Source organism: Numenius arquata, chromosome 18, assembly GCF_964106895.1.
Source record: "Numenius arquata chromosome 18, bNumArq3.hap1.1, whole genome shotgun sequence".
Taxonomy (NCBI): Eukaryota; Metazoa; Chordata; class Aves; order Charadriiformes; family Scolopacidae; genus Numenius; species Numenius arquata.
The window spans coordinates 9,478,889-9,491,716 of NC_133593.1; the positions used below are offsets into that span (position 1 = coordinate 9,478,889).

Genomic DNA, 12,828 nt, shown 5'->3' on the forward strand with positions numbered 1-12,828 from the left:
AGAATTATATATATCAGTGTGTTTAAGGATTGTAACTTCTTGATTTTATTTTTTTTTGCATGTGCCTGCTGTCTCTTTCTACTTGCACTGATGAATTTCCAAGCGTAATTTATAGATAAAAAGATTATACTTCCTAGAAATTTCATGATACAGCATTTAAAGTAACTTCTAAGGATTAGCAGTGTCTGTTCTAACTTGGGGGCCTTCAGTCCCTGAACTAAAACTCCTCTGAAGGCCTGGGAGTTCAAGAGTTCGAGGTTACCTTCTATGAGACATCAGGGCTGTGCAGATAGGGATTTCCAAACTCCCCTAAATTGCTATTGCTAAAAAGAAAAACCAGATTTATGTTGAGTTGATCTTGATGACCAGATCTTGTCTTGTTTGATTTGTAAATTGTACAGATATTTCGAACAAATCGCATTCCAGCCTAACCACAGGCTCCTTCTGGTCGTCAGTAGTGGCGAGCAAATGTTCCTCACCCGAGTCAGCAGAATGTTTCTCAGTTTCTTCTCTGTTAGCCCTTGTTAGTGCCTCCTGCAATTTAAAAGGGGGGGGGAAAAAAATAAATAAATCAGTGGAAGAGGGTGAGGGAAAGACAGTTGGTGTTCAGGATCTTACATGCCTTGAATTTCAGCACTTTTCCTGGTTTTGGCAAGCGGTGCGTCTGCTGAGTTGCCTGGGTTTAGTATTTGTTGTCTGGTAGGACAGGGTTTGAAGCAGTTTTGCAAACGCCCTTTACAAAGGTAGAGCTGCAGTTGGAGTCCAAGAGGAGGGGATATCTTAGAGGTTTTCCTGAAGTGTTGAAATAAACTGAGCTATTGCAGAGAGGCAAAACACTCTTTACTGCGGCCCCACGTGGAGAAGGAGGAGGAGAGGGTGGAGGAGGTATTATTTGTGAAGGGGATTAAAAAATTGTATTTTATATATATATGTATATATAAAGAATTAATCCTGCTGGCACAGGGAGGATTATAGAGAAAACATCTGAGTGTATATTGAGCGGGGTTTTCCAAAGGTGGCACCTAAGTTGGTTCCCTGTTCCATTCAGAGTTAAACCATCACTATTGCTAAATATAAGCCAAAATGGCACCTCTCTTATGAAACACCCAGTGACCCTCCCACTCCCCCCCCCCCCCCCCCATCGCAACCATGGCCCTGTTTAGCCAACCATTGTTTTGAGGTGCTTGGTAACCACGGCTTTGTGAAAGTATTATGCTCCGTGTGAGCGTGGAGAGCTGAGCTAGAAGAAAAGCAGATGTCAGAGATGTTGGAGCCTGCCGAGCCGGGAGAAGTTCTCTGTTGGACTCTCAGGACAGCTGGGCTCTGCTGCCAGAGGAGGACACGGGATTGTTCTGCTTTCCTTTGGCTCGCTCTCAGTTCCAGTGCTCCACACTTCATCACTCTAAATGAGCCATTTATGTTTTATTTCTTATTCCAGTTAAAATGTGGCTTCTGTGGGTTCCATAACTCCAACTTTTTTCCATTATAGAATTGTTTACATTACAGTGGAAGAATTATGCTCAATTGGCATAGTCTTCAGGTGGCTCATTGGCCGTTTATGCTTTGTGAAATGCCTTTTTTTTTTTTTTTTCTTTTCCATTGGCTACTTCTTGTAAAATTTTTCCTTTTGCAGACATTTGTTGAGACTGGGAGAGCTGTCTTAACAGGAGGCAATGTTTGAGACCATTAAGCCATCTCAAGGATGGTAGCTCTGTTGAGAGAAGCTGCTCGTGGCAAGAAGCTCCTGCAGGAGCTCCTCCCGTTAGGCATTTTGTCATCGCTTGCTCTCCTGAGATTGTACATTCTTTCCTACACACCTTGTGTGCAGTTTGGGAAGAAATGCTGGTAATTCCATCACTGAAACCTTGCAAGGGCTTGGGGGCCTCACTATAGTAGCGAGTAAATTTATCTCTTACTATTATAAAACTGAAACTAACAGTCTCCCATCACAGCTGGCTGTAGTTACACTGTAGTGTGGCATGACTTCCAAATTTTGTGGAACTGAAAATGGTACTTCTTGATTCACGCACCGTATCTCGCCGCCTTGGCAGCCACCTTACCCTTACTCTCAAGGGAACGTAGGAAATGGTCATTTACAACTCGACTACGTGGGGATTTCCTCCATGCAAATTTGCTCTTCAAGAGAATTTTATTGCAAATTTCTGCAGGTGAAAGCCATTAATTTAAGGAAGATGCCTTGAGACCTTTCTTTTGTCCCAAGGTAGCTCCCAGTCTGGGGAGGGAAAACAGGGGACGGGATTAAATTCCCTGAGTTTCAGAGTACGGTGGAGAAATAGGTTCCCAGATTTGCCACAAATGTACTTCACAATTTTAGGAAAGTTTCAACTCCCTTTTTGCATCTGTCCTTGATGAATAAAATAGGATATGTTATTTATTTAGATACAGATTTATTTTTTAGATTTATTTAGGGGTACAGGGATGATGTTGCTACAAGAACTAAAAAGGAGCTCATTGCCATTGGGGCCTATAGAAATGTCAGTAGTATACATTATTAGTCATTGGTTCAATCATCCATTCTTTATTCACCCTTCCATATCAAAATCACTCTTGTGTATCAATTTCTGGACCTTCTCTTTTTCAATTTTACTTCAATTAACCTGTTTTAAAAATTTTTTTTTAGAGAGACTGTGCCTCATTTATCATCTCAGCGGGCTGCATCTGTGTACTCATACCATCCAAAGTATGCCAAAGCACTTTGAGTTAGTCTCCTGTAAAGTAACAAGGAATAAATAAAATAATTTGATTGGTATCAGAGCAGCTTGTCTCTTACCAATTCCATGCCAGAAGAATGGTTTTATTTTGAATTGTTTACATATGACAACAGTAGTCACAGCTGTCATACAGAAAAAATATAGCTGATTTTTTTTTTTTCAACATTCTTATTTCACTGCCATTAAAAAAAAATTACAGTATCAATGTAATTGTTTAAGTCCAGTGCTCTGGACCTGAAATACTGATGCGGGTGAACCCCATTAAAATCTTCTTCCCAGCAAAAAGCACTGGAGCTTCACCTTTTGTGGAAGACCTGCTGTGGAATTTCAGCCTTTAATGTGCAAATGAAGCCTGCAGGGTCCTGTGAATGAATCTCTGCTCCTGCATTTCAGAGTGAGCTGTGGAAGCCTTGTGCAGGAGAATGGCAGTGCTGGGGTCTATCACACTTTCCCTCCTTATTCTGTAATAAATTTAGCTTTGATTTGGGCGGGGGTATCAGGCTCCCTTATTGCTCTAATAAAACATGACTCATTTAAAGAAAAACACGTAGAAGAAAATTGTTGATAATATGTTCCCCGACACGATGTCAAAGCCCATCAAATAATTAATAGCAGAAGTTAATGCTTGTGTATTTTGTTTTGCATGTAAAGAAAACTTTAAAATTTATTTAAATCTGTGATTTTATGAAAAGGCCTTAGTTTAACTCAGTACTTTTTTTTTTCTTCTTCCCCGGGCAACGATTCCCTGACCTTTTGCTAAGTGATTTCTTTTTTTTGCTACAACTTCTAGCGTTCAGGCCATAGACAATTTGAATTGCTTCTCACTTCTTTTGTATTAAAATAATGGCAGTTCTTTCAGGGTTTTTTAAGTATGTAGCAGTTCAACTCTTTGAATAGATTTTTATGCTAGTTTTATTTGGAGATCTGTCCAAAAAAAATCCTTTTAATGTAAGATGGAGACTAGAAGTAATTCAATTATATGGTATTTAAATAACGTTTCAGGTTTGAATTGTATTTCGAACCATTTTTAGCAAACAGCAGTAAGGTCACTTTCTTGTATACACAGGAAAACTGACACAAATTAAGCAACTGGTTTTTGGAGGAAGATCCAAAAGTCGAGAAGGTCTGCTGTAAAATGCCGTAAAGTCCCAGTCATTAAAAATTAACATAGAATTTAAATGCCTCCATCCTTTAAAAGCAGCAGTAAGGAAAGCACCTGCTCTAATAAAGCTGTAGGCCATAAATACCTTAAGGCGAACATTTTAAAGTTTTGAAAAATGTCCTGTTTTATAAGAAGTAAGGATTCTTATTTCTCCTTGGCAACATCATAGTACTGTACAGCTGAAAGGCTCCTTAATTAATAGCTAAACATTGCACTTCAGGTGGTCTAAAAAAACCCAAAACAACAAACAACATTTTACATATATAACATTAGTAACAGCCAAAGTGAGAAACAGTAAGTTTTAGCCTGAGCTCCTTGCATCAGGGACAAACATGAGTTTTTAATTTTAACTTTTATTATAACTAACATAAAATGCATTTGAAATTACTTGTGTTTTTACAGGGTCCACACATAGCATCAGTTACTCTCGCTGCATATGAATGTAACTCAGTTAATTTTCGTGAGCCTCCGTACCCGGATCAAATTATCTGCCCTGATGAGGGGACGACTGAAGGATCCATCTCTCTATGGGCCATCATCTCAAAAGTCAGGCTGGAGGCCTGCATGTGGGTAAGGCTTGGTTTATAAAACTTCAGCAATTTTAATTTATGCATTTAATTTCTGTGTCTAGCCATACACGGAAATTCCTGAAATTAGCGAAATAATGATGGCCTACACTGCCAACAGTAACATGTGTATCTGCAATGTGAATAGATACTTTCCTGATCAACCTTCTAGCCCTGGATAATTTTAATGTGCTTTAGAGACAAGTATTAGGATATTACTGGGCTATCTTTTATCAGCTACTGTTGACTGCTTTTCTAAACGCTAGCAGAAAATGTTCGTGTACTTCAAAGCTGTTGTTGTAAAAGGTAAGTTTCAGAAAGGGTATCTGCATCCCAAATGATCTTGCAGCTGATCAATAGATTGGATTAAATAAGAAAGTTACATTGCACCCTTTTGTGCGTTTTATTTCCATTTCTCTGCCTGTTTCCAGGCATTTCATTCCAGGCTATTTCATTTAAAGGCTAACCTTCCTGTTTTAAGTGAATCAGGGTCTTAGGAAACGCTGTCATTGAAACTTCCTTTCCGTTTTCCTCTTTTTTTTTTTTTTTTTTCCCTATGCAGCTTTTTATAGAAGTTTGATTTTTGGAAGATTTTGGTCAGTTAAGATGTTTTTTTCATTATGTGTAGATTTTGAATTGCAGTTTACGCAGATGCATCTGCTGTGAACTGCATGCCAAATTAACTTTATTTTACTACTGACTTCCTGTTCTAGCCGATGATTTAATTATTAAATTCTTGGTTGTCCGATTCAAATGGAGAGAGGGGAAATTCTGAAAATACATGGTATCTGTTGTCTGCCCTTGCATTCCTTCTAATGATATGAAAAGATATATTAAGGCAACTTTGGTCACTACAACTTTAAAAATTATCAGCAGCTGTGTTACTTAGAGAAATTCCAGTTGGGTTGTACGCATTACAGACGTAATGTGCAGCAGTACCAAAGTCAAAACACTAACAGAGAAAGTGGACTTAAAGCCCTCTCAAGAAGCAAAGTACATCTTAAATTTCAGTCTTTCCAATGAGGGGGCAGAATTGCCCGAATACTTGATAAATAGCTAAACATACAAGTGCTTAATAAGACTATAAATATAAGATTTCTTTTTATTTTCTTCCTCATCCCCCTCTGCTTAAGTTTGTTTAATGGCGACTAGAGTAATAAAAATGGCATTTACAATTACGTTTCTAGGGTTGCAAAATAAAAATGTAGCTCAGGGTAAACACGCGTTGCTTAATCTTCAGCATGTAAAATAACTGAACTGCGATGAGAAGTAGTTTAGAAATGAGTTAATAGGGTTGCAAGCACTGAAAGCTTGTGTCCTTGTGAGCAGCCACCAGGGAGAACAAATGGTACCTCCAGTCTCTCATTTGAGCTGTGTTTCTTGGTTCAGACTGGGAAAAAAGACAAGGGAATAGGATGGAGCCGGAACATTTGTATCCCACTCTTTTCCCCCCCCTTTTTCTTTCTTCTCGCCTTCAAATCCACTGTCAGCTACCTTTTCACTGAACTCTGTCTCCACTAGATTTCCCCTTGGGAGCATCCTCTGTCTACCAGTGGTGTCTAGTGCTATGTTATGCTTTCTTGGAATGTTTCATGAGTACATAAACATCGCTTGCTAATTTCCTGTAAGCCAAATCAAGTTGGCAATTGCTGCTGCTTCTTCCAGTATGTTTCTTTTGTCCTAATTCCAGTTCACTTTTTATGGAAGCTGTTGAAGAAACTTACTTTTGAATCTGTCACTCTTAGACCAAAAGTCAATTTAACAGGAAAGTAACAGTGACTTCCAGAATGTGAAAAGGCTGATTTTTGCAAATCAAAACCTTAATGAAAAAAAAAAAAATTGAATGTAATTAATTTTCTGCTTTTAAACTGAAATCAGGAATATTAAGTTTAATTCCTAATGTGGGTATGATTGAGTTCACAAAAATCTTTCTCTTTTTTTTTTTTTTTTTGAATGGAACCAGCAACTTCTAGTTAGATCTAAAATCTAAAGTTATACTGAATACTGAATAAATGCAGAAGAAAAGGAATTACTGGATGTATACAGATGTGTGAAGAATAGGTATAACACCACCAACAGCCTGTTTCCTTTAGACTTGTAAAGTGAAATTATGTTGAATGGCTCCAAAGTGAAATCTGGCCAATCTCTCCTTGATTATTCGGAGGGAGACAGGAGGGTGGCAGCAATAGAAGTTTTCATGTGAAATGTTGAAAGCAGGACGGTCCCAGCGGGGACTTTGCAGACCTCCGACTATAAAGCTTCCCAGACTAAGTATCCTGCAAGGTTTGAATGCGGGAATTTATCTGCACAAGGGATTTGATTCAGATCACAAAAACATCAGCGGCTGTTCCAGCCAACTTAAACCAGGTACAGTTTTTTCCAGAGATTAAAATCATTACTAGTCCCCTGCATGTCAGCGATAGCCATTTTTGCTGATAATGAGTGTTACGAGGATTAAATATCACTGTATCTAAGGAATTATTAGGTGAAATGAAAATGATGCTTGCTTTTTTTTTTTTTTTTTTTCAATCACTATAAAAGTTGGCTCCACCAGTCCTGGCCTGCAGAAGGACTCTCAGAAACAATCTGCTAGGTGTATGCCAGTTTTCACAGCCTTCCATCCCACAGGGACAAGGAATTCAATAGTGCCCTACATTTTTAATGTGTTGCAGCCTTTTTTTTTGTTTTTTTACAAGAAATAGGGGGAAAGAATAAAAATGTTTAATTGCTCGGGATTAGCAGAACAGGCGGCCTGTGTCCTGACCAGGATAAAAATCCGTTTAAAGGACTCTTTCTAGTGGAGTAATTTCCCAGTTTCCTTTTCTGAATGTATTTGTGTAAAAGAACTTTGATTAGCATTTGCCTTTCCAATGTGGTGTTAGTCCAAGGAATCTCCATGTACAACTGGCATTCAAAGTTAAACGGTGAAAATGGACAGCTAATGTTACAAAAAGCAGTTAAATAGTTACTGGTTTGAATCACTTAATTACTACTTTCTTTTTTCTTTTTTTTTTTTTTTAAATGCACTTAAGGAACCTATCTCCAGCAAACATGAAATCATATGATTTTTATTGCACTTCTGAAAATGTTTTGTAATAATGAGCATGTGACTTAGGCAATTTAAAGAAAGTTCACGTCCAGTCCACGCATGCGAACCTCTTCCTCGGTTAACAGAGGGAAGCCAAAGCAAATTGGCAGAGCCTGGAGGAGCAATGTGACTTTTTGTTCTTGCATCACCCTGAGAACATAACCTCAAGTTAATTTTTCTGAAACGTTGTTGCTACTGTTTTCAGGCCTTATCTTCCCTCCTGCCAGAAATAGGCAGTTTAATGAAGTTCAGCTTGTTGCACTCCTTTAAAATTTTTTCTTCTGTGGAAAACAAGGGCATAAACATATGAGGCTGTGCAATTTATGTGCTTAACCCGAGAATTTAACAGTTTGGGTAACTGCAGAGAGCGGCGGGATTTAAAACCACAACCTGTTGATTTGGAATATCCACAGCAGCTGGAATTCTCCCTTGCTTGCAGCTGCATATAGAGCAGGAACAAAGGAAATTGAAAAGCTTTCACGTTGCTTCAAAGGACTAGAAAAGCATTTGTTACTCACTGCTGACCTTAAGAGAGAAAAGCCATCTGCGTGTAGCTAAATTTTAGCACTTTTCCAGTGTGGTGCCCAACTATTGTGCTATTACCTGTCCTATATTTAAACCATTCTGAGTTTAGTCCGAGTTCCTGTTTCATTAGCCTCTGTTTATCCCTGTGTTCAATCCTAGCTGTCTCTCTTTGCTTTTCTTTTTTCCTTCGGGTTAAACTAAAGTTGCATTTACCCACAAGATCGAAATGAGTCATTTGATGTCCTGAGAAAACAAATATAATTTTCCTGTGGTGAGAAGGGAACCATGCTTTCATCTCCAATTCTCTTGGCTTTTGTTCATTCCGTCTTAAGGAGAGAGAAAGCTCGGGCTTTGCTTATCCTTATTTTCCTTGCTCTTTGCTGTAGTAAAACTCCAGCCTGTTTTCTAATAAACACTTGCACAAAGTCTCATGACTCGGAAGAAGTCAACTACGTGACGGGACCCGGGAGGAGTTCCCAGATTCTTTTGAAGGCCGCCCAGGAGCAAAGGCTGTCTGTCACATGCCGGCAAATGTGTCTGGCATCATGCGGTGGGGTGAGATGGCAGCTCCGTGCTGAGTCAGGGGTGGTGTCGGAGAGCGGGACCCCCCGCCTGGCCGCCTCCCCGGCAGCTGGCCACCGGCTGCTGAGCTCCGCCGGAGCTGGGCAACGCGCCCCAGAGATGCACGGATCACGTCGTTTTGACCTTGTGGGCCACAGCTTGGGAGCCACCGACTTGCAGCGCGATAGTCTGCGCTGGGAGAAGCTGAATTTTGCTAAAGGGGGAAAGGGAAAGGAACATCAGTATCTTCTAGCAGGAGAAATTTGACCTGGTGGATAAAAGCAAACATCTCAAGGCAGCTGGTCTCATCAGTTCTAATTATTTGAAATGTCCACGGGACTGTGCATATCACATGTTTCCTATTTAAGAAAAAGTATGAAAATAAATCAGAATTATTCTTTTCCCAGGGTGCTGGCACAGCCATTGGAGAGCTGCCTCCATATTTTATGGCGAGGGCGGCCCGACTCTCTGGTGCTGAACCTGATGATGAAGAGTACCAGGAATTTGAGGAGATGCTGGAACATGCACAGACTGCACAAGTAAGAACGGTGCAAAACAACAGAATTAATAAAATATAGAGCAATTTGATGGAGTAAATAACCATACCAATGAAATGGGGATGGGCCAAAAATCAGTTGGTGTGAGTTCACGAGGGACTTCCCAGGGATGGAAAAAGATCCTCCACTGGGTAGAGATACCTCTGGTGATGGGAGGAGAAGAATGCAGCTTGTTGAAGCACATACAATAGTGCAGCTGAAGTATTTGCTGCAAATACTGCATTTATTTAGACTTCCAAGAAGAGCACAATAAAGGTCAGGAGAAAGTGGGCTTACAAACCAGTGACAGAGGAGGTCCTATTCCATAATCGTGGTTGTTAGAGCTGCAGTTAAAGCCTCCCTGGGCCAGGAGATGATTATCAGGCAGCTCATCCCCTTCAGGTGACATTTGCCTGCCTTGCCACTAACACCCCCAGGGGCCAGTGCGTGACCCATTCATCAGCCTGAGGAAACATATTTTTCCTGATGTGAAAATGCAACCAAACTGCTCTGAATCCCTTTTTGTTGCTCTTGTCATTTATTTTCTTGATGGATTAAATAGTGCTTGTGTTACAGCGTAGTTTGCAGCTGATGCTGTACATCAGTCAGATATTACAGTAGATAATTTTTCATTCAGGTCAGGAGTTTGCATCCTGTTCACGAGTTATTGATAGTGTTTCAGGGAAAAAAAATGAACATTTTTTCTTCAAACTACTTGCCACTGAATTTCTCTTCTATATTTTTCCTTCTTATCCTGTTTTCTCTGCCACTAAGTTGAAACAGGTCATGAAACTGCTATTAAAAAACCAGCAGATGCTATTTACCATGCACCATGTTCTGCCAGGGTATTTACTTCATATAAATATATACTTTTACTTTTTTTCTCCTGCTCTTCAAAAATGAATGAAGCTTTTACATGAAAGAAAGTGGTTTGCCTGGAAATACTGAGTGCAATCTAGTAATTCTAACAGTAAACCCTGTGTTTTCTGAGAGCCTTCCCCTACTAGAAAGTTCCAAAGGGTTTTCTGCTATTGTAAATAGTTAATTCTTGTATTTCTTTAAAGATGCAGGGGGCGTGGGGGAGGAATCTGCCTTGTTCCTTACTCTACCATCAGTGTTTGCTTTGCAAAGTAATCCCTAACTGTATAAAAATCAAGTTGGGGTAAAAAAAAAAAAAAAAAAAAAAAACCAACAAAAAAAAACCAAACCCCAAACGAAACCAGTCGAATAGATGACTCGAGAGCTGAAATGCTATCTGTGTTTACTGAAACTCTCCCAGCAAATTATATGCCTGTACAGTTGTGGGAGCAGCCAGGGTTGCTTTCCAGAGCGCGTAGTGAGATTCTTGGGAAGAAAATTTTTGCTAGAGAGCATTTTGTCAGGACAGGCCAAAATATTATAGCTAAGCTGTATTGACTGCCCTTAGTAAACGAATGGCGTTGTGTAATTAATTAAGAAAAATGATGCTGTTATTTACCAGTGCTTTTGATTTTATTTTCTTGGCAATTGGATTTGGATTGAAGCATGTCGTTTTGTGGATAGATGGCCAGGAAAAAAGAAAAAAGTCTTTTTAAACTCCACTTGTGGTTTGGTTTCTGCAAAACTCTTTTAACATGAGGCTTTGACAATCTGATTAAATTGTATTGCACTCATAAAACTGACAGTTCAGTTTTTTCCATTTGCTAATGTGACTTCCTTTTGCTTTTGGCTTCAGTCGTGTTTTTGCTAGATGTCTGTGGGAGACAGGCCTGCCTTTTCCTATGACCTTGAGTAAATCCCAATCTTCAGCATGGCTTATCGCTATTTGTTCTCTAATTGCTATTCATGAGCAGTTACGATGTCTATTTTTAAATTGCTCAATAACAATTTTTATTACCTACATCAGCTTCTCCCACTCGCCCAAGCCGAAGCCTTAAGCTTAAGAAAACACGGGGGATGTGACAAGTGTCTTATGCCATGGAGACTACTACAAATGCTTGACGTCAAGTGACAGGAGCCTTCTTTCAGTGGATAGGTCTCGCTTCGCCCTGGCTTTTTGAAAGGCATGAAACCGGGTGTGTTAGGTTTGGAAGAACAGCTTCCCCCTCTACTATTGCTCAGCTGCTCTGTGCCTACGAGGCAAAGCCAAATGGCTTGACGTTTTTGCCTGCGTGTGTGTTGTTTAGAAAGCTGGTGGCTGCTATTTCTCAAAAACAATGGTAATTTTGAGAACCAGATGAGGATCTTCTATGGTGAGAACAGACCATGAATCCAGCCTGAAGGGTCTGTGAGGGGGGAATGTGCTTGCTAGCTTGGCACTTCAAAAAACAACCAAAAAAGGAACCTAAAAGGATTAAACAGCGTAAAGGTTTAGTGCCCTGTTCAAAGTTACACAGGGTTAAAATACTATTTACTTTAAAGAGTCTATTGATGGATTTTCTGTCATAAATCTCAGATCTAAGTGACCTGTCTCCTTGAGCTAGGTTTTGAGAAAACTCATTAGCCTGTGGATGATGTGTAAGGGCTGCCTTGTACTTTCCATTAGCGGACTTCAGAAAAAGCCCCTCGTTTTAAAGGAGCACTCACTTCTGGCTGCGTGTCCCCCGTGTGCGCACGCCAGCGGGCTGGTCCCGGTTACACAAAGGGAGCGTCAGAGCTGCTCTTGTCCAAATGGAGCGACTTTGCCCTGGAGAAGGAGTGTGGTTTACAAGCAGGGCTCTCTTTTTTTTTTTTTTTTGTTGTTCTCAGAGCTCCACACAATGCAGAGCCCAGCATGCTATAGGAACAGAGCGACCCGCTCTGATTTGTTAACACTTAAGGCGGTATTTAAAAATTACGAATATTTGAAATATCAGTTGCTGTTTAACTCTTTTCCAGTCGAATACCAGAGCAAAGGAGTTTTTGATCAGAGCTCCCCTTTTAGCCACGGGGAGTATCTCCAGTGCAGCCGTTCAAACCAACCTCTCAATTAGGGGAAGTGAATCTATTACTTAGTGCTGGGGCAGCACATTGCTCCCACTGTATTATTACCATACTTTTGTACAGTTTCATGTCTACAACACACATGTGCAGGGACTCTCTTTTGCTAGTTTAATAGTTGCTGATTGTTAAGGATTCTCATCTTTTCTCTATTGTGCTGAGACTCTTAAAGCTGAGGGAGGTTTCTGGTGAAAATGAAGCTTTTAATGCCAGCTTCCCTCAAGGTACTTAGCAATAATGCGTGGGCCCTTGCTGTATCATGGTACTCCTTGCGAAGAGGAGAAAGTACTAATATCTTTGCTGTATATCTAATCCTTAATGACTGTAAGTGTTTGGATTCATTAAGTAGCATATTTTTAAGAACTAATGATTTACACGTCGGGCTTTGCTTCTGTGCAGCGTTGCTGCAGCCAAATTTCCATGTAAAAATATTTTCTAGTTGCCTGTGTTACTATCAGCCACTGCTGTTTGTTTACTTTCCAAACTGTGTCCTGCCTCCGAAAGAATACGAACTCAAAAAAAGGGTTAAATCCGTAGAAATGCTGAGATGCAGCAGGACTGGTTTGTAAATGATTGAGTGCCATCTGCGCAGTGAATGTCAGTTGTTGCTGGGACCTGTTTTTGACTCCACTGAACCTTTACTGGTTGTGGTTTGTCTGGCCATCACATGACTTCTCTGAAAATTCCCCCTCCCCTCCAT

At 40.1% G+C, this 12,828-nt stretch overlaps 1 protein-coding gene across 3 annotated transcripts in view; it reads left to right on the top strand.

Annotated features, from left to right (window-relative positions):
* VMP1 (vacuole membrane protein 1) overlaps positions 1–12,828 on the top strand; it is a 65,902-nt gene that overhangs the window by 21,241 nt on the left and 31,833 nt on the right. For 2 of the 3 annotated variants that reach the window (XM_074160553.1, XM_074160554.1), the window contains 2 exons: positions 4,297–4,464; positions 9,042–9,173. In XM_074160553.1, coding sequence (XP_074016654.1) covers positions 4,297–4,464; positions 9,042–9,173 — 300 coding nt within the window. The remainder of the gene's footprint in view (positions 1–4,296; positions 4,465–9,041; positions 9,174–12,828) is intronic. The other variant, XM_074160555.1, reaches the window with a different exon arrangement.